The 23,793-nt window shown below is 40.0% G+C and overlaps 1 protein-coding gene and 1 pseudogene across 1 annotated transcript in view; both read right to left on the bottom strand.

The window, feature by feature from the left end:
- The window catches only part of ahcyl2b (adenosylhomocysteinase like 2b), a 39,623-nt gene extending 16,402 nt beyond the window's left edge, over window positions 1–23,221 (bottom strand). Inside the window, exon 1 of the mRNA XM_058624469.1 lies at window positions 22,837–23,221. Coding sequence (XP_058480452.1) covers window positions 22,837–23,172 — 336 coding nt within the window. The 5' untranslated portion in view covers window positions 23,173–23,221. The remainder of the gene's footprint in view (window positions 1–22,836) is intronic.
- On the bottom strand, window positions 13,723–16,673 carry LOC131456749 (ran-specific GTPase-activating protein-like; annotated as a pseudogene).
- Window positions 23,222–23,793: the final 572 nt, after the last annotated feature.

Below are 23,793 nucleotides of genomic sequence, written 5' to 3'. Positions count from 1 at the left end.
GGCGGCAAATGTGATGGGAGAGCATCCCGTGTGGTTTCCCCCACAGCCATTTACTGCAGATTCAGCTCATCCAGCCGACCTGGCATCTTCTTCTATTAACGTCACCACAAATTGACCAAATTTTACTCAATAAAAGCTTGGGAACCTTCGGGGGGGAAATAAACAAATGTAAGGTCAAACCTCTGTGTGTGTGTGTGTGGTTTAGACATCAACATCAAGTCAGATAATTACAAAATATCATGTCCTGTCTGGATGTGCAAGTCCCACTGCTGTAATTTATCAAAGATGCTTATTACAGTGTCACAGAACAAACACTGGTGTGGTGACAGCACAGCATTTCTGAGAGCGACTACAGTACAGTAAATACTCAAATATTTCATTATTCCTCACTGGAAGAAAGTCAAGACAGTGATGTTGGGGACATGTTTCTACCATTAACGAAATACACTTTTCCAGTTGCTTTGCATTCACTTTGTAAATCTGGGAGTATTTTGTGAACGAAAACACATTAACCCTCTTATGGCCATCATGATAATCAGGGCGCCTGGATTTATTTCAATGTTGTGGCTGTAGATTTGTCAAAAAATGTTTAATGAATGAGTTTTTCTGCCCCTTTTTCCAAGATAACTTTCACTTTCAGATCGCCAGTCCATAGTTTTTGAATTGTCTAGGTATCACGAACGGTCTAGGAGTTATGGTAATGAGAGGTAAACATGCAAGAGGTAACAGAAGGGTAAATACAAATGATAAGCTTTATATATCCCATACATGCAGAACTTGTTTTGCACGGATATCACCTCAAACATACCAAGCAGCATTACCTCGGTGTGCTTAGGCTGTCCGCTCGTGTCCATCATCTTCTGGCCCACAAGCATACACAATCTCCTCATGACATTTCCTTTTAAGGCTAATTCAATAAGAACATCCAATTTAAGATTCTCAAGGACATTAAGGCTGCAGTAATGCTTCAAAGCACAGGTAAAAATCAAAGGAACCGTGAAATAAGTCCTGTCTGCTCGTACAAACTGTGCCCTCACTCACTGAGACGGAGGCAGAACAAAAATATTGACAACAGACGCTGTAAAAAAAACAAAACAAAAAAACAATGAAAGTAGGGTGGATGTGGTTACAAGCAGGACTATCTGAAGCTCAGGTAGCACCCAGTCTTACTGATTACTACAACCTGAGAAGCAGCTTGGTGAAAGGTTAAATAAAATGCCACATGTTCAAAACAGGTGTTGAAATTACATCCATTTTTATTTCACATGAAGCAGCTTGGTAAAATATTGCTTCATTTTCGCCAACCAACCAGAAACTCAATAGGGTTTCTGCATATAATAATGGCTATTAAAGGTATACTTCACCGATTTGCATTTAGCTTTGTATTACTGTAACAGGACCAAGTGTCACTGGTGTGCACGTAACAAAGAAAAGAATGAAGATATTTCTCCACTCAGGGGAAACTGAGGTTGGGAAGCACACTTTCTCAAAAAATACTACCCCTATTCTAGTAATACAAAATCAGTGAAGTATTCCTTTAAGTAAAAAAACCTCTTGATTTCAGCTGCAACCAGTGAGCCTCTGGCCTGAATCTAAAAGAAGGATTTATTCCTTTCCTAAAGATGTATGTTTAGCTAAAAAGGTTTCCAACTCTCTGTAATGAAATCCAGAGGCTGCCTGAAACCTCGTAAGATTAGTTTGGCCAAAAATCCACCACAACATTTAATTAATTTGAAATAACGACGACAACTGCATCAGAGCTGAACTTTGACATCAGCAAGAAACCCCACCTTGACAAAACACATTTACAAATAAATCTACACAGGCCTGATATTATCTCCATGTCTTTGGCTTGTGTTTAACCAGGGGATTTATCTGAACATGCCTTTTCCCAGCATAATCCACAACAAAGTTTTACACCTGATAACCGACCTGTAACACTGCAGTCCTGCAATACTAAGTGATAAGACTTGTTCTTTGGGAAATGTCATAACTAGGGGGGGGAAAAAAATGATTAAAATGTGTAAAATTATGAATAGATATTGGTAATAAAATAATTAGTATTCTTAATTAAGGAAGCTACGCATTTGGGCTATTAGTATAGTATCCTATTAGACTAGAGTGGAATAAAAAGCTAATTTATCAATTAGTGAACAGGCAAACATTTGGGAACTATTTTACCATCTGAGACATCTTCATTAAAATATAGTCACAGAAATAAACTGGTTTCTGATTCATAAATGTGAAATTTGCTAGTTTTCTTTCACATATATAATATTAAACAAAAGAGATTGTGGGACACTATATTACTTATGAATGTGTACTCAGCTGCAAAATAAAACCAATGCAGGTTTGTGATACACACACACTCACAGCAGTGTCTTCCCGGCTGTGTTGTCTGCAGGGTTTCCACGTGTGTCTCGTTTGTGAATTTGTTCATTACAGGTTTCTCCTGAACAATTTAGATTTATTAATAATAAAAAAAAAAAAAAAAAACACAACCTCATACACAAGTCACACATGGCCTCTCCCCAAGTACGTACACAGCTGGCCTCCTTTGAAGTCATTTCAGACTAGGGGAGATTTGCCTTTTATGCGTTTCCAGACCTGTGTAGGAACAAACTTGATCCTAAACAAACACAAAGAGGTCATGGGATGGAGCAGAGACCCCTGCAGCAACAAAACACTGGGCCTCTCGTGCCGTCAGCCGGGTGTAAGGTCCTCCCCTCCACCTCTGCACATGGAAACATGCCAGCCTCACTATTGACAAGTGTCATCGATCACTAAATTGCAGCATGATGACAGCAAAGGGATCAATAGGCGTGGGAATCACATGGTACCCCCGATACATGACACATGGTCCAAGATACCCATAATATCACAATGCAGCGATTCTTTCTGATAGTTAATATATTGAAAGACATTATAGTGACTTTAATCTTTGAATTCTGACTGTTTTCCTCACAATTCTGACTTAAATCTCAGAATTCTGACTATCTTCTCAGAATTCTGACTTTTTCCCCCTACAATTCTGACTTTTTTCTCACAATACTTTGACTTTTATCTCAGGATTCTGGCTTTAATCTCATAATTCATGCCGTTTTATTTATTTTACTTTCTTAACATCGCGATACATGTCTATCTGAAGAGAAGTTAAATGTGTGGGATTTCTCTATTTATTCACAACACAGAGAACAAAGTGCATAAAGTCTATGTATTGAACTTGGGTGGGGCATCTCTTAAAGGTCGCTTTCTCTGCCATTATCCCGCTGTAAACTCCCTCTTCTTTGGCCAGGTAACTGCTGAAGGCCTAGGTTTTTCTGAGCAGACGTGTTTGCAGCCATTTTGCTTTACTCACGATCGCGCGTCCGCTATACTGAGGAAAAACAAGGTTGTGTAGCGCTGATCGGCATCGTGTGAACATGTGACAATAGTTTGAGCGTAACAGGCATTTTTCCATATTTAAAAATGACGCACTACAGTTCTTAAATCTGAATGCCACCTGTGATGAAAACTTGTTTTAAAGCAAACATAAAAATAGCAATGAGAAAACACAACCTCTCTGGTGAACTAACGATGACAAATCTGTACCATCCTACTAGCTGCTGCATCACTCTGCTACAGGACGATTACACAGACCCACAGCCTCCAGGCAAACAGTAACTCATTCACAGACTTCAAGGTTTGCTGAGAGAGACGGAAAGCAATAGGATTATAGATTCACTCAAAGTTTCCTGCTGATAAGGTAATGTGCTACGAAGACAATTGATTAGGGCAAATAAAACTGATTAATATGGCTTAATATTGCTGCATGGTACATTTCACTCTGGTCCCAAACTAGTCAACCACAACTTCAGGGTTGCATGTTTCTAAAATATTCAGTAACAATGCTTACGGACTCTAAAAGTAGGGCTTGAAGAGATGACGATTCATCCCGTCTACATGTAAGCTCTCCCATCTGGTGCCAAATGTCATTATATAAACACACACAATCACACTCATATGCGGGTAATTGCATGCAGTGTCATGTTCCACAGCAATGGTAATTTCCAAGCCTTATATTCAACAGGAACAAGGGGGAACTGAATTTAACAGAAAAGAGTGGGAGAAAGAATAAGACTCGACAGCCGACTTTAATTTAATAATATTTCAAAAACAATAAGTGAAATATCTATGATTTCTACTAAAGAAAGACAATTTTACCAACATAATGAACCGAAAATGGTGACCTGAAGCTGCAACATAAATGGTCACCAGGTCATTAAACCCATTCTCAGCGAGTCATGGTCTACAAGGAGAAAACATAATGTGAATGTTTGTTTCAGAGACACTGAGCAGTGAAATGGAACCTCATTTGAATAACTTCCTAGTCTGTGTACGTTTCCCTGAATGAGAAAACTCGGCTAACAGCTTTGTGATGCAATTATAATGTCATCAATAAAGTCAAATCTCTTCCGTTGAAGTCAATCTGAACAAACGGTTTCACCGGGACATCCAGAAAATGATTACCTGTGGAAAATGTCGGCACTAGTTGCCAGGGTGCCGATATACATCATCATCAACATCAACAATTGAGCACAGCACAGATACATTTTTAGCAGTTACAGCAATCGTGACCAACTCCATGACATCTTAGTCACTGGATGTCGATAACATCCAACTAATCTGCATCAGGAAATAGAGACAAGCACTGGATCAGACCCGGCCAGGAGACAAGGTGCAACGTCCTTTCAAAGTAAACCCACAGGGGAACCTGGGGGGGAAGGGTTTCCACCAAGACTGGTACAAAACTGTTTATACTTCCCTGCTGTGACCTGTGTGACTGGCAAAAGCAACTGCACAAAATAATAGAAAGATATCCACAGTTATGCAAGACAAACTAATTTAAAGACAGTTACTTTTTTAGGAGCCAAATTGACATCAGCCACATGTGTTGTTTTTTGGTGCCCTGTATATGGTGAGTAATAAGAACTGGAGGTTGCCATTTGTGGGGAAACGTTGGCATCAAAACATATAATACCTATGACTTGTTTTAATGTTTAAATAAACAAATGCATGAGATGTAAAATCAATTTTGAAAGACTTAATAAGAACAAAGACCCGAGAGCACTGGACCATGAGTAAACACAAAGCACCAGTGGTGTTCCATTTCAATGTAAACTTTAAAAAAAACAAGCTGGTACTACATTATAAAGTGTCAACACTAACTCTGTTCTGGGAAGCTAGCGCTGATCAGGAAATCTCATGTTACCAGACAGACACTAAGTCTCTATCGCGGTGATGGATGGATGACTGTGTTGGCACAGTCCGACTTGTGACAGGCTTACCAGCCAAACATAGGGATAAAACAGCAGCAAAGCTGTGGTATCAGGCCAAGATTGCAGTATTATAGATGATAATGACCTTGCAAAGTTAAAAGGTAAACAGACAGATCTAAGTGCAAGGATGAGTGTTCCAGTTAATAGCTTTATGTTTAGATGTGTTCTGCCAGAAGGGCACGCAAAGTGAGTGATGGTTGAAAAGAAAAAGAAAAAAAGAAAAGACAGCAGGGGGATAAAAATAAGAGCATGTTCTGTTGACCGCTTAACGCAACAAACAAATGACTGGAAATATCCTCAGAGCTAAATCCTTAAAAGTCTCTCTGCCTGATTGTCCCCATTCTGGGATTAATTTAGAGGGGGGAAATAAATTACTTCTCAACAACCTCTGATAGAATAAGACGCATGTCTCGATGCCGAAGAACGTCAAGGTTTAAATGTACACAGAAAATAATAATAACCGTGATAAAAAAAATGGGTGACGACAAGATGGTTTGACTGCATCAATGGGTCTTAAACATATTCCGAAACTGGTCAGGCGTCATCAAGGTTACTTCTTCCTACTTAAAGAAGCTCCAACAACAAAGCAAAGGAAAGAGAAGAAGGGTACCAACTGCCATAAAACACCAAAAATAAACAAGACAAGACATTTTACAACTGTTGTCATTGGTCAAGAGTCGTAATCCTTGATTGTGAATGAACTGCGTTAAGTGTTCATTCAAAATCAGCCATTTGATACCAGTGAAAGTGTTCTCTGAATCTGGCAGGATGCCGACAATGTATTTCAATGATTACAAGAAAGTCTTGTTTGTGGTGTTGCCTGTTGGCAATCACAAGTGTCTCTGTTCAACTCAGCCCCTTCAATCTTCCACAGAGCACAAAACAAAAATCAACTGCATAGAGTAGAGAATAGAGCAAAACAAAGAGTCCATTGGAATTAATGAGCTTTTAAAGAGACTGATCAAGATGTACACCGTATGTGTGTAGATGTAGTAAGTACTATATACCTTGTGACGTTTCCTTACTTGTACACCTGACCGTCCTCGGCTCTAAAGCAGTCCTTTTTGAGCCTCGTTTTCACCAGCCTGTTTTAGTGCAGTTCAGCTCACCACAGTGTGGTTTGGAACAGTACACCCTCATCTGACTGGTGCTTCCACCACAAGGTGTGTAGGCCACATACGTAAATTATGTGGCTATTTACGTAAAGTATATATGCGTCAGGAACGTAAATAGTGAGACTTCATACCAGCCCGTCACAGTGAAGCTTGCCAATAAATTCAACAAAAAGTAACAATAGAGGAATTTCAGCATTTCATGTTCTTTCTTCTTGGCATGTGGCTGCTAGTCACGATACGACTACAAGCTTATTTGAGGAGAAAACACCACAGTTTTCTATGTTCATCATACATAAATGATGGATTAACTGTCAACAAATTGACAGACTGCAGTTTGTCCAGCTCCAACCACTTAGAACCAGACCACTTTGCTTGATACAGGGGAACGGGATAGCACAGATTGTTTTTTTGGGTCCCTTCAACATTTGACAATAGACACGCACATAATTGCGTAGCGTACAGAACTGAACCAGGTGGCTTTGTGAAAAAAGGGGCTTTGATTAATAGTCGTTGTGGAAAGCACTAGAGGCCGTTTAAACAGCGCAACTGCTGTCTTGTTTTTCAAATTTTCCCCACACCGTTCCATTGTGAAAAAACGTGGACCTCTTTTGTCTGCTGTTTGATCACTTCACTAGCAGTTCTCCCTTTTTCCTACTGCCCCACTTGTCTTACTCATCCAGCTTGATGCAGATGAGAGAATGGACCACAGTGTGTGTGTGTATTGTTTAACAAAGCATTTGGATAACACATCAAATAGCTGCGCACAAGTTTCTCACCGTCTTAACTGCTATTTCTGGATTACTGTTGTGCCTGTGTAGAAGAAAACCAAAAACAGACTGTAAGTAGACCTAGAGCCATTCTTCTTTTATCATTCTCCTTGTCTCACCCCGAAAAAGAGAAAACTTCCCTGCATCTAGATCACACGCAATACTAATGAGTCTGGAATAAGAAGCCCCTCTGATTCAGAACACATGATATGGATAAAAAAGGTACAAGAATACCCTGTATACTCTTCCAAAAAAAAAGAATATGCAACATGACAGAGCTGACAGGTTTCTTCGTCTTGACGGAGCAGGCTGCTGTTTACTGACTGACACACTTGGCCGACAACTCAGCCTGCTGCCATTATTGTCGAGTGTAAGATTGGTCTGTCACACCTCGGGCCACACTGACCCTGGATGATTGCTGGCACCAGTCAGAGACAAGATTAGCAGAGTTTGATTTATTGTTTGAGTGACTACTTTGAACTTGAAAGAATGCCAGCAATTTCATCTTCTATCACGGATGATCAAAAAAAAAATACCTATGATATTATAGAAAAGTGTGCTAGAGCACCTGCACAAAACTTATACTGGTCAGACGTCCAAGTTCCATGATGATTTAATTCCAATATACGTATAAGTACAGTGTGTCAAGCTTTCATTGGCCACCAGGAGGACAACGGGTATGTCCTCCCAGACCCAGGAGGCCAGTCAAATGGAAAAAAACCTCACAAAAAACTTTTTGTGAAGATATTTCACATAATTTTAAAATAAAAGTGTCTGTTTTGATATGGAACAATAAATAGTTCACAATATAAACGTATTTATGATACAAAATTAATCTATCAATTAAAAAAAACATACAGAAATATCTCACTATAAAGTGGTGGGCCACAAAAAACTGGTTGAGGGGTCACATGTGGCCTGCGGGTAGAGTCACTTCTTCATTCTCGTAATGAGAAAATATTTGTGATTTGTCATTTGCAAATTAAATGTTATTCAGATTAATATGTCTTACAGATGACATTTTAAACAGCTTCTGAACAAGACAGTAGTAAAATCTGTGACTGGCAGACTGCTTTTGAAGCTCTCGCACTGCACACGGGCAGAGGAACAGACGCACACAAGTCAGAGGTGCTCGGACTTGCAGAGAGCATCGCGCAAAATAAATATTTTGACCAAAGACGACAACATGCATGCTCAAATTCAGAAGATTTGCCCTCAATGTATGCCCTTGTGTAGAAATGGGAGGTATTTGTGAATGAGCTTTCATGACCTTGACAGGCCCTTTCCATACTAAAGGTCAATGGACAAAAGGAGAGTGGCAGGGGGGAAAAAAGAGTGAATAGTGAGCATTAGAAATATTTAAATAGAAAACCTAGAAAGAGAGGGCTGCTCTTATTCAATAGTCCTTACTCCTGAGGCCTCTGACCAATAGAAGGATGCGAAGGAAGAAGGAAGCTACTAGTGCACGTGTGTTGAGTGCAGTGTGCTCCCCCCGAAGGGGGCTGTGTGATGTAAGAATGGCTCCTGCTGATTTATAGACACAGACAAGTGCTCACACTGACTCGCATGTCATGTGCAAAATACGCTCACACGCACCCACCGCCACGCATGCACTTGGCAGTCCCTGGGCCCACGTGCAATTACCAGTGCCTTAACACATGCCCCACACATTTCCACCATTAACAAATGCCAGCTCCATGGAAGCAAAAATGGGAATTTAATTCTTCTGAAATGTGAATATTAAAACCAGATGCTGACGATGTTGACTCAATCCCTTTGGATTCATCAAATGCATCAAAAGGTGTTGCACTGATGGTGCTATAAGAACATAAACTGTATATAAAAATGAACAAAGCATATTGGTTGCTAAACAAACTCCCGTTCTGAAGCCTAGAGACAGTTTTTTGCCAAAAAAATAACCAGAAATTCACAAAAGTCTCCTGCAAACAGACATCTAATAGAATACACTAGCTGTCAGTCACACTGGTATCCACTCATATACATCATCTATATTCCTCTAAATGGGAACATAACTTGACAATTGACAACATGCTCTATTGCGGAAGACCTACAACTAGCGATTAAGATCATTAACATCTCAGGAAAATGCTAATCGGCATTATAAATCAAGTTAGAATGGGACTTTTGCATTCAAATCCACCCCCTGATGGCTTAGTGTTAATTCTATTCTACTCCCTGGGCTTCACCTTTCAAACTATTAATTTGTATATACCGTCTATCTATAAGGAAACATGGAAATAAGAAAAAAACAAACCTCAAAACCCCCCAGATTGTTAAATAAAATGGTGGTTTTGAATGATTGCAGTGCTGCAATAAATCATGGAAAGTATTCATGGCTGTCTAATGTCTGCACAGCCCACTAGAACAATCTCTGTCCTTCTGATATGGTCCAATAGTCATTGTAAAAGCCAGGGACACTGATACTAGAAGAGAACAGGCAATGAATGATGGGGCTTAGTGACTGATTAAACCCTACCTGCTTCTTACCAGAGAGGGAGGAGTCGGGAAGACCACCACAGTCAGGGCTTTCTTGTTCTCTTCTCTTTCACATGCCTTTCCCCTCTATCTGCCACTGAATGGGGGAGGATTAAGAATGTAGGATTCACATGTCCTTCAAGGACGAGTAACAGCTGACTTTCTTATGAGGAGACCATTTTGACTAGCTGAAACTCCTAAATGCTTCTTAAATATGTATGCATCTTTTACTAGTTGAATTTTTATTTTACTTTTCAAATTAGATTTACAGTATTTCAGAATGTTATGGCACTAGATTAGCCACACACACACACACACACACACACACTTAATTTGTGTTGTGTAACATGATTTTACTGCCATGTTGACCAAAAATAGGCCACAGTTCAGAGCCCCAAGGCTTTGTGATCCCATCCAATGACAACGGTCAAATAAGCTCCATTCACACTGACGGCAAAGCGTAACTATTGATCGGATCTTTTAAAAATCAATTTTGTCTCCTCTATATGGCTCTCAAATCAGAGCGAAAACTGACTGTGGCACAAGGTAGATATAATTGGACCCAGTGATGGATCAACAATAGAATGGCTTTTACACGAATCAAACGGCAAGCTGTACGTGCTGTATACATACTCATCCATTCATCCATCCATCCATTTACCAATGGCATGCAACCATCTGTCTCTATTAGGACATACTTCACACATATTGGTCTCTTTTTCTACGTCCAAGCCTTGGGAGGAAGTAAATCCTTTCACCAGTGAACAAATCAATCATGACCATCAGTCAAAAGGAAAACCAAGAAAATGTCTACAAATGTATTAGCAATAAATGGAGCATGGGGTGTACCATTTCTGTAAATGCATGTTTTTTCTTTCCTGATCTTGAATTGCCAAAAATAGTCTCTCCCTGCAGGGCAGGTGTAATTACATCAAAGGCTCACAGATGGGACAGACTTTTGTAATAAACCAATTATGGGGTGAGTGGTCTATATTTAATTAGGGGTGTGAAGTAATTGTCCAATAGTTGTTCGTCATTCATCACGTAAATCTGCTGTAAATCAATATTTTTTTTACATTTATAATAGATTAAAGAACTTTGGCTCTGTCACTTCTACTTTTTTTCTTACTTCTACAAATACTGGCACAGCTCAGTTGGCAGAGCCAAACCAGTCCAAGCTTTCGGGACATTGAGTATTGAACTTCATATTGGTATTTGCCTTACCAACCAGGTTTATAACATGTGAAGTTTTTTATTTATATTTTTGTTCTTTGTGGACAAAAAAAACCCCAAAACTTTTTCTGATGATGTGGCTAAATTGCAGATGTTGAAGCTCCATTGAAAAACTCCGTGTTACGTCTGTGTTATGTTTTACAACCGTTAATGTGGTGCATTTATTGAACTCATCTGTGAACCCAGCTGTTTATTTCTCCGTTCCCCATAGGCAGTGAGTGACAGGATTTGATTTTCTCCAGTCAATAATTGTGCATGATATCTCAACGTATTCCATTAATAAAGTTTCCATTAAGAACCTATTTGTCTGTATGTACCGTGCTGTGCAAAAGTCTCAGGATACCACCAGCTTTGCTATTTTTATGTCTGTCAAATTCTGTGATCATTGGCATTTAGATTGGAATGATGGGACTGAAGGTTGGTCTTATACCAGTAGCAAAAGGTCAGTGAGTTTAACTCATACATAATGCTCAAGTATGTCTTTAATAAAAGGCGACTTTTTTCAGTGCAGATATTTATTGAAATGAAATAGGACAAACACAGGTTTTACCAATAATGTTAAGGATTCTACTACAGGTTTAGGAAAACAGGGTCATGCTGTTGTTCAAGGTTTAGGGCAAGTCCCACGAAAAAACCTGTCACTTTAAACTGTACTAGCTGTTTTTTTTTAATGTTTACATTTACCGTATTTTCTGGCTGTGTTCCCAAGTGATTGAAAATAATTATACTGTATGGTCATTATAGCATCGCTAAAACAACAAATCTAATGGTGGCATAAACTTTTGCACAGTACTGGATATCTACGTCGATATCCTTCATGTGCTTCAGCTGATATCATCTGTCTTTTAGAGTGTTAGTGGCTTGGTCTGACTAATAGGAAGTAGGGCAGACAGATGGGTGTGTGGGGGTTCATTTCAGGCTTTGTGAGGGCCCTTTTGTGAGCTAGCACTTTTTGGACACAATGTTGGCCCTTTGTTTGGATGCAGTGCTCGAGTATGGAGCTGCATTCCTCGTCATGCTGGTAAGCAAGTTCAGCGTCCCCTACTTCCTACCGAACCTCAGGATACACACACACACACACACACACACCAAAAAGGTTGATCACTTCAATTGTAACTACACCAAGGGTTTAAAATTTCACACTAATTTGGTTTCTTGTGAGCAGACAGTTTCCAGGAAATGGGAGCACTACATTTACTGTTCCAAGAATCTGGAGCTTGTACCACAGCTTTAGACAGGATGATGTGAAACTCAATGAGCTGTACATGCTCAGTTATAACACGCAGCAATGACAAAGCAGGATGAATGAATAACAACTGGGGAGGTACAGCTGCAGATAAACGTGTGGGTGGTACACACAGGAGAGGCAGTGATACTGCCAATACCAGCCTAAAAACAAAGCAACTACATCAGAGAAATCAAATACCAGACCCCATGAGCCACATACCAAAAACCAGGGCAGAGTTCACTTGATTGTCTGCCTTGGGGTAAGTGTTAGGGCTCCAATATACAAAGAGTGAACATTTAATTTGGCAGGTTAAGCCCAGCACTGACAACGACAGCCAGAGCTCTCAGGACTCACGGACACTGGAAAGTCGAGCGAGACAGCCAAACACTTCATAGGTGTCAACTTAATTTGAAAAAGAAAGGTAACATACAGTTTAATGGCAGACGCTGACAGGGATTATGAACACGAGCTGAAAGATCATGTACAGGTGTTTGCCCAGGTTTCAAAACTACAGAGGACAACAACCACTTTGTTAATGTTATTTAGGTAATCTAATCGAAATTATTATTATTTTTGGGAACTGCCACAAATGTTCTGCTACGATTCTTTTAAAAGCCACGGACTGAAAAATATGTTCCAATTGCATTTGTGAAATGTTTGTGAGTTGTGTAACAATTTCATTTAATACTGAACTCAACAGCCAAGTTGATCATCTTCAGGGTGCATGCATGTTGAGGCTATTTATTTCTTAATCCATATTAGTAATGGGAATTAATGTTCAATTATTTGTTTGACTGTAAAAAGTTGATCAGTTTTTGTATTAAAAAGATACAAAACAGAACTTTTTTCCCCAATGATTGCATTGATAAAACTTTTGACTACCTAATTTGTGGTGCAGACATTACCACAAGGTGTGACAGCAGTGTGTTTTCAGAATCGATTCAATTTACAAGGTTTACTGAATACATCTTGAGGTCACTCATCTAAGCTCAACACACCGTGAAGCCCCCAGAACTGATGAAATTTACCAGGGTCAATGAATGCATCTTTTTAGCTGCTTGTCTTCACAGCTCACAATTAAAACACACAATGAACCCTGGATTACTCACTAGCTTACAAGTGCTGGAGGTTGTTGCAGTGTATGCTTGTTTTCATGTCAAGAAGAAACTGCAACCTGACAAAATTAAGCATGTAGAAGTAGAAACATCATTTAATGTTGGTCACAGAGGTTTGGCTGAAGCACAGCACTGACCGATTCTTTCTTTCTTTCTAAGAGAAGAAGTTAGTTTAGAGAGAGCACAAGCTGCTGCAAATAGTGGTCAGAGAATGTGGTCAGTGGGCTACTTACAATTGTGAATTACTAAACTATGTTTGATAAACAACTAATCGGCTTGTCTTTTCTTCTTTAAAAAAAAAAAAAAAAAAAAAAAAAACACCCCAAACTTTCAGATTGTTCAACTTCTTAAATTTCTTTGACCTCAGGAAAAAATTGTGATCTCAAATTTTGGTGAAATATTGTGATTTTCACTTCATTATTCAACCACACAGTCCAACAAAAGTAGAGGCTAGAACATCCCATCTGAAGAAGGGGTGATGAGATCGCTATCTGGCAACCTAAGGGTGAGAGAAACTCAAACTGGTGTTAAGTCCTAGCAGCCATTTCTTGAGAGCCTCAGTGACACGAATGAAGTTGGTTATGAAAGTGGGTTCTCACACATGCCTTTGCTGTGTGGTGTTAAGATCAACACTGTGAGTGGGTAGAATGTGCTCGCCCCATACAAGAGCACAGTGAGAACAGGAGAAAGCAAGACCTGGACATAAAAAGCTATTGTTGAGTAGGCTGACCGGAGGAAACAAACAGGGCCAGCAGAAAGGAGAGGAGAATGAAAAAAAACTACAAGTACTAATTTGAGGAAAACAGTGCAAGAGCACAAAAGAAAAATCTGAATTACAGTTTTACTCATACGTGATTAAAAAGAGTGGTAAATCCAGCACTGAAGACAAAGTTGGCCAAATATACACGCTCTTCGATGGTGGCACAGGCAGCCAAGTGATACACAATTACACACAGCACTCAGCAAGACACTACAAGCATTTATTATTTTGGGACACATTTCATGTTCTGCTGCCTGGCAGAGTTTGACAGTCATAAAGCTCTCTAATACTTTGCATCCATCTAACACATACTGAATACCGCCATGTCAAGGGTGAGGACAGCAGTGGCCAAATGGAGAATACAAATATATTATAAAAAAAGACAAGCTATAGATAAAAACAAATAAATTAATGACAGCTAATGGTAGCAATTATTGCTGCAACATAAGCAGGTCAAAGAATCACATACAACAAGCATACAACAGTAGCTTGGCATGGCATTCAGGGTGGTCCCCCTCTGGCTGCATGCCTGTCAGGTCATGGGCAGGGTGAAGGAAACACATAGTGGTTATGTCACATGTCATCACGGACCAGGATCATGGCCACTGCCAAAAGAAGTAAATCTGATGCAGCGTGACTCAACTAAACAGAGGAGCCAGGGTTTAAGGGGACACAGTCTCAAGTGTCATTACAGCTGAAGACGCAGCAAAACCGGAACAGTTGTATCTGTTGGCTGAGATGCACATGAATAAAGAAATGCAGTGTATGACTAAAATGGGCAGTTATCAGCCGTTTCGCCTTACTGTGGTGCAGAAATTTGATCTTTGTCCCTCAGGTGATTCTGATGGACAATCATTCATACATTTAAACATTTACTACTTTGCTAGTTGTCTTGTTTTTTTTTGCCACCCATCAACTCAAATGACAGCTGGGATGTTTTTAAAATTCTGATTGTTGATTTTCCGCATCGATTCTATAAAGAAAATGATGATGCACCCGAGAAAAATATGTACAAAGGATTTTTAAGAAATATTTATGGAGGAATAAAACAAAGAGATGGCATTGTGTTATTTTTCTTATCTGACTTATCTATGTGGTGTCACCATATTTGCTGATCCATGGCCTTTATTCTTTTCAAATCGAGGTTGTTCTTTTCAGGCTTCCGCTTTCAACAGATTTACAGCTAACCAATCAGAATGAGCGTCGATGACAATCAGTCTAAACATTCAACACAGCAGGGGATTCACTGAACGCCCCTTACACTGAGCCCAAGCTGTGATTGATTTTAATATATGCATCAACATCCAAGATATACGCAAGTGAATGGCATGATTCAATGTTCATGTGACATGTTCTGCCTGTTAAAGGCTGAAAGTGAAGTGGATTGATTATTAATCTGCACTGAATTTCCCCCCCCATGTTCACATTTAAATAGCTAGTACTGTGTTAAAGACAAATATATAAATTGCATTATTGATCCTAGTCTTATGTGTTATACAGAGTCATGATTCAAGGTTTGGGTGAGCCTCCGAGAATTTTCAGATTTCAAAGTGGGCCCCTGGCAGTCTTACATTTGGGAATTGCTGTGCTACAACATTGAATATAGAACATGCCCGACAACCTCAAATGAACTGCGGAGTCTGTGAGTGACTCTTTAATTATTTTTATTTGAGCACTTATTTATACTCACTCCAGTTCAGTGAAAACACAACAGAACTATTGTTACACTATTGTTGTATTCACTTATTTAAGACAGAGAAAGCACATACAAATATATCTATTGCACTTAATAGTAAAACTACAAAGACATGATGTCCTGGAACATTGGGGAGATGTTCCCCTTTCTGGGCTTCACTGAATTTCATTTTAATCTTAATACTAACTATTTCCTGGTTCTGAATTTAAGCCAAATAATTGCTGCACCAAACTGATTAACAACCCACTTAAGATTATCTTTTTTTTTCTTGTCTGCTGCAGTCTACCATTTTTCTTCTCCCTTCTTTTCTTCTTTGGCCTCATCTTTTACTGAGAGCTCTTCCAGCTCCTCTGTGACCTTATCTCTGCCATCAGTGTTACCTTTTCCCTCTAGATCTTTTCTGACCTCCTCCTTGCACTTATCGAACATCAACTTGAACTTCTGGGCATTGTGTGCGTTAAAAAAGCATATTGCCAGGATTTCAGGTTTGGGACATCCATCAGCAAAGTCTGCTGGTGTGAACCACACCCATGCCCTGTTATTGCCAGCATTGGGCTTCAGTTCCATCATGGGTATAAAACAATGATTAGCACAAACCTTCAAAGTCCGGTTTCTCCTCATTAGGAGGCGGATCATGCCCTTCTGTTTGTGTTTCAGCAGCTTGACCACACCAGTTCCTCTCTCCTTCCACTCTGGGGGGCTCTTCTCAGTGGCATAACGAAATAGTTTGGCCTGCATTTTAAGGAGTACCTCCTCATCCTCAGCTAATGTTTTCACATCCTGCTCAGGAAGTGATGCGATGGCCTCAGAGTGAGAATCATGATGTAAATCTCCTGCACCAGCTGCAGTGGTGTAAAGTGCGTACAGGTTCTTTGGATCCGCCATGTCAGTGTAGATAGTAGCCGATGATGGAAATGGTTTTATATATTAAAATCTCAAACTGGCGCCTTTTTGCCTCGTGCTTCCAAAAAAGCGAAGTGGAAAGGGAAAGAATGCGGATTCCTTTTTGGAATTTTGGTGAGTCTTTAACTTATAATGTAGAACGTCTGTAGAATGAGATCAAAGAACGGGCAACGTCGTGTCATCATGATGTCGTGGTGATGATGTTCCATTTTGTCCTCAGCTTGTTAGGCTGAAGAAATACCAGGTGACAAAGGAATTTCTTTTTGTGGGGAATGTTGAAGTAGATTCATATTTTAGTGGAGATGGAGACAATTATGATGAGTTTATGCCCATGCATGCATAAAAAGACAACATTTTGGGAGCAAAGTAATCTACTAAGATAATACAGCACCATCAGCTGTTTGTGATATAATGGGGCTCTGTTAAGTGGAGATATAGCACTTTAACTCTGGTTTGTGGTTCTTTTTTTTTTAGGCAAGATTTAGCACAACAATCAAACTTGACATTTTACTAGATTTGCTACAAATTTCACTCTTTTCTTGCCAGTAGAGAGCAGACATCTTACACTGGTAAAATTGGGTCAGTCGGTTTGCCAGTAGAACATGTCATCATCATCCTGGCCTCCCCATTAACCTCTGACAATGTTCAAACATACTTTCCCTCCTCCATGAAGATTCCTTAACCAGTGAAAGCTCATGTCAGCACAACAATCAGCATGACAGTGTTTAATATATTACAAAGCAGCTGCAAAAAGCTGACAGGGACTTTAGGGTGGTCCCCTGTAAATGAATAGAATACTACTGAAAAGAGTGCAGGTTGTTCTGATTTTGAAAATGTTTTTATCAACACTCAAAAGCAAAGGCTACACGTTTGTTTTAGCTCAATACCATGAAAAAAGGAGGTGGAAGGAAGTAATAACTGGAGTAATAAATAATGCTCCTCTTTTTTATTTTTTGGGGGCAGTTCTCCAAAGGATGAATGTATGTTGGTATGCCATAACAGAGATTCTCTATTTGTGTCATATGGTAAGTGATGAAAATCTCACTAGACTGCTGCAGCCAAACAGAATATGCAAATACCAGAAGCCAGCATACTCACTGTGTGGCTAGATGTGTATGTGTAATGCTGTACCTTGCTACTGTCCTTCTGATTAAGATGATTAAGATTTAGCTATAGATATAAAAGCATGTTTTTTTAAAACAAAGATTGTTTTATTACATTTTAGTAGGTGCTATGTTAATTTGTTTTATGGTAATATCTTCTGATGAGAGCACATATATCTGACCCACCTGTCAGTCACTGTAGGAACAAAGCTGTACAAGTTGAAAGGTCAGATTAAGCAACGTCTTTAATAGGAGTCATAAATAGGCCAAAAGACCACAGGGAACCACACTGCTAATGAAGTTGTTACGATTCATGAAATAGTCCATAAAACATTTTTCTAGTCTGCTTCAACATCCACATTTTGTTTCAGATGAAAGGCTGGAAAGTTGCATTGGGCAGCACAGACAGCGAGACAAACTATAGTCACTATTTTCCTCTGCTTTAAATGCCAAAGCATTTAAATGAACCCAAAACCTATTTTTTAAAAGACAAGAGAGTGATTTAACTATGTCAACACTACAGTGAAAGAAGATAGAATTCTCTCAGGACGATGTGTGAGTAATTATCACTGTGTGTTCACTAACAAACTTGTATGCAAGCAATTTTAATCACTGAGGTGACTCACAAATGAGAGCCCAGGGGCAGGAAAATTATGCGTTCTCCTTTGTAGCCAAGGACAGCCACAGGAAGATAAAGACCCTTTGTGACTTTCCATGAAGACGACAATGCTGACAGGGCACAGATCAGGGTGACCTTAAACTTCCACGAGATAACTTGTGCAGTCTCACCATTGGTTTCAAGAATTCTATCACTAATTTTGACTTCAATACATTAGTGCAGAAAGGTTCTATTCTTTTTTTGAGTTCAGAACTTTCTACAGGGTCTAAGCAGAGTAGCTATGGGACACTGTAGATAAACAGTAAGCATTAATAACAGCAGCAGGTTAGCAGGATGTGACGTAACTTTACATCAGAGCAAAATTATCTTTTAACACAACATTCTCTGATGTCATTCAAAGAGATCATTGTGCAAGCTTACCTAAATCCATTAGGAAGTTAACTCATTCAAAGGTCAGTTAGCACCATGGCTGTGAAAACTCTTGTGTTCGGTCGGTGTGTCCGACAGGCCCAATGTGTTTCAAATAAGAAAATCAGGGAGGTGACCCTAGTGGCCCAGTATGAAATTAAATCAAGACTTGTCACAGCCTTAGCATGGCACGTGTTAACAGATTAAAGGAACCACAATGCCTATGAGAAACATTTGTCTCATACGAGTGCGCCATGTGGCTCTTCTTGGGAAAAGACACCTGCCTATATATGTACCACAAGCCACATGCTTCAAAATAGATCAAAATAGATGGTCGATATGTTTCCAGACACAGTTAAGTCAAGCTATGGTTGAAGTAGGCCATTTAATTAGACTACCACCCCTGTCCCAGTATACAAAAACTAGCTGATTTATTGAATTAAGTGTGCCTGTCTGTTAGTATTAGGCAGTTATTACACCACCGACCAAAACAACTTTAGCTGGCAGCTAGTTGGCATCATGTCAAGAGCCAATCAAGTCTTCCTCCCATCCATGAATAATCAATTAATGCTTTGCCAGCTCAAAGAATTGGTCTCATGGTCAGTCCAAATTCAGCAGTCTGGATTTTGCTAGGTTTTTCTTGCTGTTGTCTTCTGTGTACCGGCAACTCATTTTATTTCTGGTTCAAAGTCCAGCCGATTTAACTGTGTGTTTAAGTCTCTGACTTTGAAAAAGCCTAGTTTTATCAGACTAACACAATACTTACATTTTTCTAAGGTCATGTAAACATTGAGTGAAATTATCTATCAGCACATTTTCAACTTGCATATCTGTTGCTTATGTCAAACACAACACTAAGTAAAACCACTCACTCCAGCATTTAAGGTTACTTGCAGAGACCACCTGGTGAGTGGCTTTATAATGAAGGAGTACTGGCATTTAGTTGAATACAAAAGGAGTATTTAGAGTGTTTAAAAGTACATTATTTAATGGCACTCTGTGTGAAACATAGCAACAGCTCTACAGCAGACTCACTCTCTGTGTGAACGGCAGAGATGCATGAGATGCAGCAGATGAGTAACGCAGCTGTCACTGCATGCGTACGCATCCAGTCTAACCAAGGCCTTAACCAGCTAGTTTCTTGTCCTTCAAACTGCAGGTATCACCCACAACTTTACAAAACACCAGACATACATATGACAAGCGATGCGTGACACAACAACACTCAGTGACTCAAAAAGCTTACATCTCGGCCAACCTACAACAGAGAGCTGGCCTTTTAATCCCCTCGTGTGATGACATGATAAAGGCATGGATTACTGGCTTGCCCGTCATCCACTCAGTCAGTCAGTCAACGTTGCTGCCTGTATACTTGAATCATCAGTGCCACTGCTTCAGTTACCCTTTGCTGCACATAGCAGGCAGAATTCAGCTGATGCTAAAGGCCAGGCTGTGGTTGGATATCTATAATGCATTGCGCTATAAGGCTGACCATACCTCATGATCTATAAATAGGCAGCAGTCAGCCTTCTGTCCCACTGGTTATACACTAAAGTGATGTACCAGACAAATGTAGTGACAACAAGGTATGTACATTAATGTAATGGATTGCTCTAAATCTTGTCTATCATTCTTTACTATGGTTTATTGGTCTCTGCATTATATGAATAAATGACAGAAACATTGACAATGAAATTCAATAATACACCCTCTTGTGTCAAATCTCTTTAAATTTAAGAGATTCTAATTAATAGCGTCATAAACTAATATATCTCAACTTGGACCATTATACAACACTCTCACTATCAACCAAGAGACACTTATCATTATTACATTAGATAATAAATAATAAGCTCCGTGTGTGTGAGTAAAAGCAATCAGCACAACTTCGTTCTGTACCATGGTCCTGTATGTGAACTCTGCCTCCTCAATAATCCAGATATGGCTGTTGCCATCTACGTCCACCTTCGCACTACGCCGCAAATGTGGTTCGCCCTGTGGGCCCGGTGCTCCCTGTTGCAGGTTGACTTCCATATGCTTGCTTGCTGTGAGAGTCTGAGGTATGTAAAGCCATCTGCTCTGAGCTCCAGTCAGTCCACGGTCCATCCTCACACTATTTTGTCCAGATATTGCTGTGTGGCTCTTCTAGTAAGATTTCCTTAGGGGTTGTCCAACAGGATAGGATGACTGCCTGGGCGTAATTGTGGATGTGGGTGTTAAGTGAATTCCAAACCACTTGCTCCTTCTGCCTCTACGTTTTACTCTAAGACTAGGGCTGAAAAATAATCATTGAGCTGCGAATTTACAATTGCAAAACAAGAAAAAAGAGAAAGGATAGATATGTCTTTACTACTAAGATGCACACATGCGAGACACTGCACATTCCTGTGATGGATCTTTCAGTGTCCCCTGGGCTCTTTTGAGGCAACATGAACTGTACAGTCGTTCCAGAGAGAGGAGAGGACATCCCATCATCATCATCTGGGCAGAGGTGACGACACCCTGAAGAGCTTTCTCCTCCGCTGCTGTGCAACCAGCAAACCACATACTGACACAGTATGTTTGTATGCTCTCTATAGAGCAGCAATAGGAGGACACATGCTGATATGCTAATAGGTGGTTCTTCCTGAGGACCCTCAGGAAATTAAACATCTGCTGTGCCTACTTTAATACCTGTGTGGTGTTGGCTCTCCACATCAGGTCCTCCTCTATGTACACCCCCAGGAAGCAGATGTTCCCTCCTGATGAGAATGAGCTGAATGTCCAATTTATTTTTTTTCCTGAAGTAAATAATCAGCTCCTTCATTTTGGTGGTGCTAATGAGCAGGATGCTGTCTCTGCACCACCCAGTCAGGTGCTCAACCTCATCCCAATAAGTGGACTAATCCCAAACCAGAAATGATAAAGTGCACTACAATGTGCTAAATGTCTCCCAACCATTGAATCTAAGAAGAATAAAACCAGTAGCCTGTTCAAAACAGCTCTGTCCTTGAACATTGCCCTAAATATCCACTTCTGTCCTAATCAAGACTTTGTGACATGCAGAAAGATGACATGTTTTTAGGGCACAAACAAAACCAGGCAAATGTCAGATCACACTTGCAAAGAGTGACAGATTAATGGTTGCTATTGTGTCCAAGTTCGATCACACTTCAGGTGACAAGGGCTCAATCAAAATGAATCTGAAAACTCCTTTTAAAGCCAGCATTCACACATATATCGTGAAGTACATCATGTGCTAACACAGTGGTGAGATATGGTCACAAATGGAAGTCACAGCCAAATTTTTGGCCAATCAAAATGGTCAAATTACATTTGAGGAATTAACTGAACTCTGTTTTTAACAGCACATGGTACTATTCAAGTGATTTTGAAACCGTGGAACTATAATTATAATAACTTGGAGTCACCCAAATCTGTAGATGCTGATAATTCACATGGTGTACTTATTTAATGATTCAGTATTTGATTCTACTTTTAGATGTATATTTCATGATGGTTTTTTTTTTAATATTGTTATGCCTTATAATTTTTTGAAATTGACTGTAGTTTCTTATTTTCTTCACAGTCACCGTGTTAAATGCCAGGACCCTCTAATAAAACTGATTTTTAATGTCAATGAGGATTCCCTGGTTGAAAAAAAGTTTATAACAAAAAGGATTAATTATTCAAACATCCACAAAACAAACAAGGGTGGTATGATAATAAATAAGCATATCAAATAAGGTCAATAACGTCTTTCGTCCTGAAAAACACAATATCAAAACTTATGGCAACTTGGACGTGAACGCTACGTGTAGTTTTGAACATGTCACTCTAAATTAGATAGTTACACCTTTTTAAAATACGGTGTCTGGCACATGTTAAACCCTCTACTGTGTTATTAGCACCACACACCATTATTTACAGCGTTAACTGACAGAGCTGAATCAGCTTTTGGACCGGCTAGCCTGTTAGCATCGCCACACAATGCCAGATTTCCCAGGGAGCTCTCGTTGCGGCGAGGTGCTTAGTGGTGGTTCAATAACAGCGAGAATACTGGTGGTTATGGCGAGAAAAATGCGGTCTCCCTCACCTTCTTCATTCGCGGAGCCTCGGCCACGGTGCCGTCACGGTTGACAAAAGCCTCTCCGCCGTTCTCCTGCGGGTCCGACCGCTTCATAGCCGACGCCTGCGGCATCTTCATGGGGTTCGGCGTGAGCAAGCCAAGGCTGGCTCCCCCGGCTTTCGCGGAGGGCTCCGCTGTTGGGGACGCAACGGCAGAGGAACCGGCCTCGTGTGGCTCGATCCTGCCGAGACTCTTGCCTTGAGACGTTGGTGTCAACGGGGATCCAGCCGCCAGGTCTTTGCCGGTGGGAACGTCTTTGAGTTCGACCTCTGCCATTTTCGCTGCCACAACCTGGACTGACATCGCTGCAGTTTCACAAAGTCCCTTTTCAACACTAATAACGAGTCAAGCGGATATGAGCGGAACGGAGCGGCGATGGGCGCAGTGCATTGTGGTTGTTGTAGTGTTTTTGTTTCTCAGACGCTCCCCTTGTGGGCGCCCTATTATACCAATCAAGGGCACACCACTGACCGTTGTACAGTGTTTATTAGTATGGAAGATAAACAATAATATAACTTATTTATGAATTACAATCAACAGAAAAGCTGTCTTAGTTGACACTTCGACTACATTACCAAGCAGGTAGAGCTGCACCGTGAAATGCATTTTGGGAAATAAAGTCCTTTGACAAAAAAGGAAAACGAGAAACTACAAAACAAACACGGGTTATGCCACATAATCTGTTCAATGAACAATCAAACCTCTATCTTTTAATGCTAGACGTGAAAAAACTCATTACTATTGTTTCTCACATGAAACTGGATACATTTACGTCACTTATATCGTCATACATTTTGAAGGGCACGCTGCCACATCACAAATAGCACCCCTAACCCAAAAGAGATCCCCCACACCCAATGTTGACAAACAATATTTTAAAACTATTCATAAATATCGTAAGTCGCTGTTCACACATGCACACAA

The sequence above is a fragment of the Solea solea genome, chromosome 3 (genome assembly GCF_958295425.1).
Source record: "Solea solea chromosome 3, fSolSol10.1, whole genome shotgun sequence".
Classification (NCBI taxonomy): domain Eukaryota; kingdom Metazoa; phylum Chordata; class Actinopteri; order Pleuronectiformes; family Soleidae; genus Solea; species Solea solea.
Note: the sequence above shows the minus strand (reverse complement) of the source record. Positions and strands in the feature narration are given on the sequence as shown.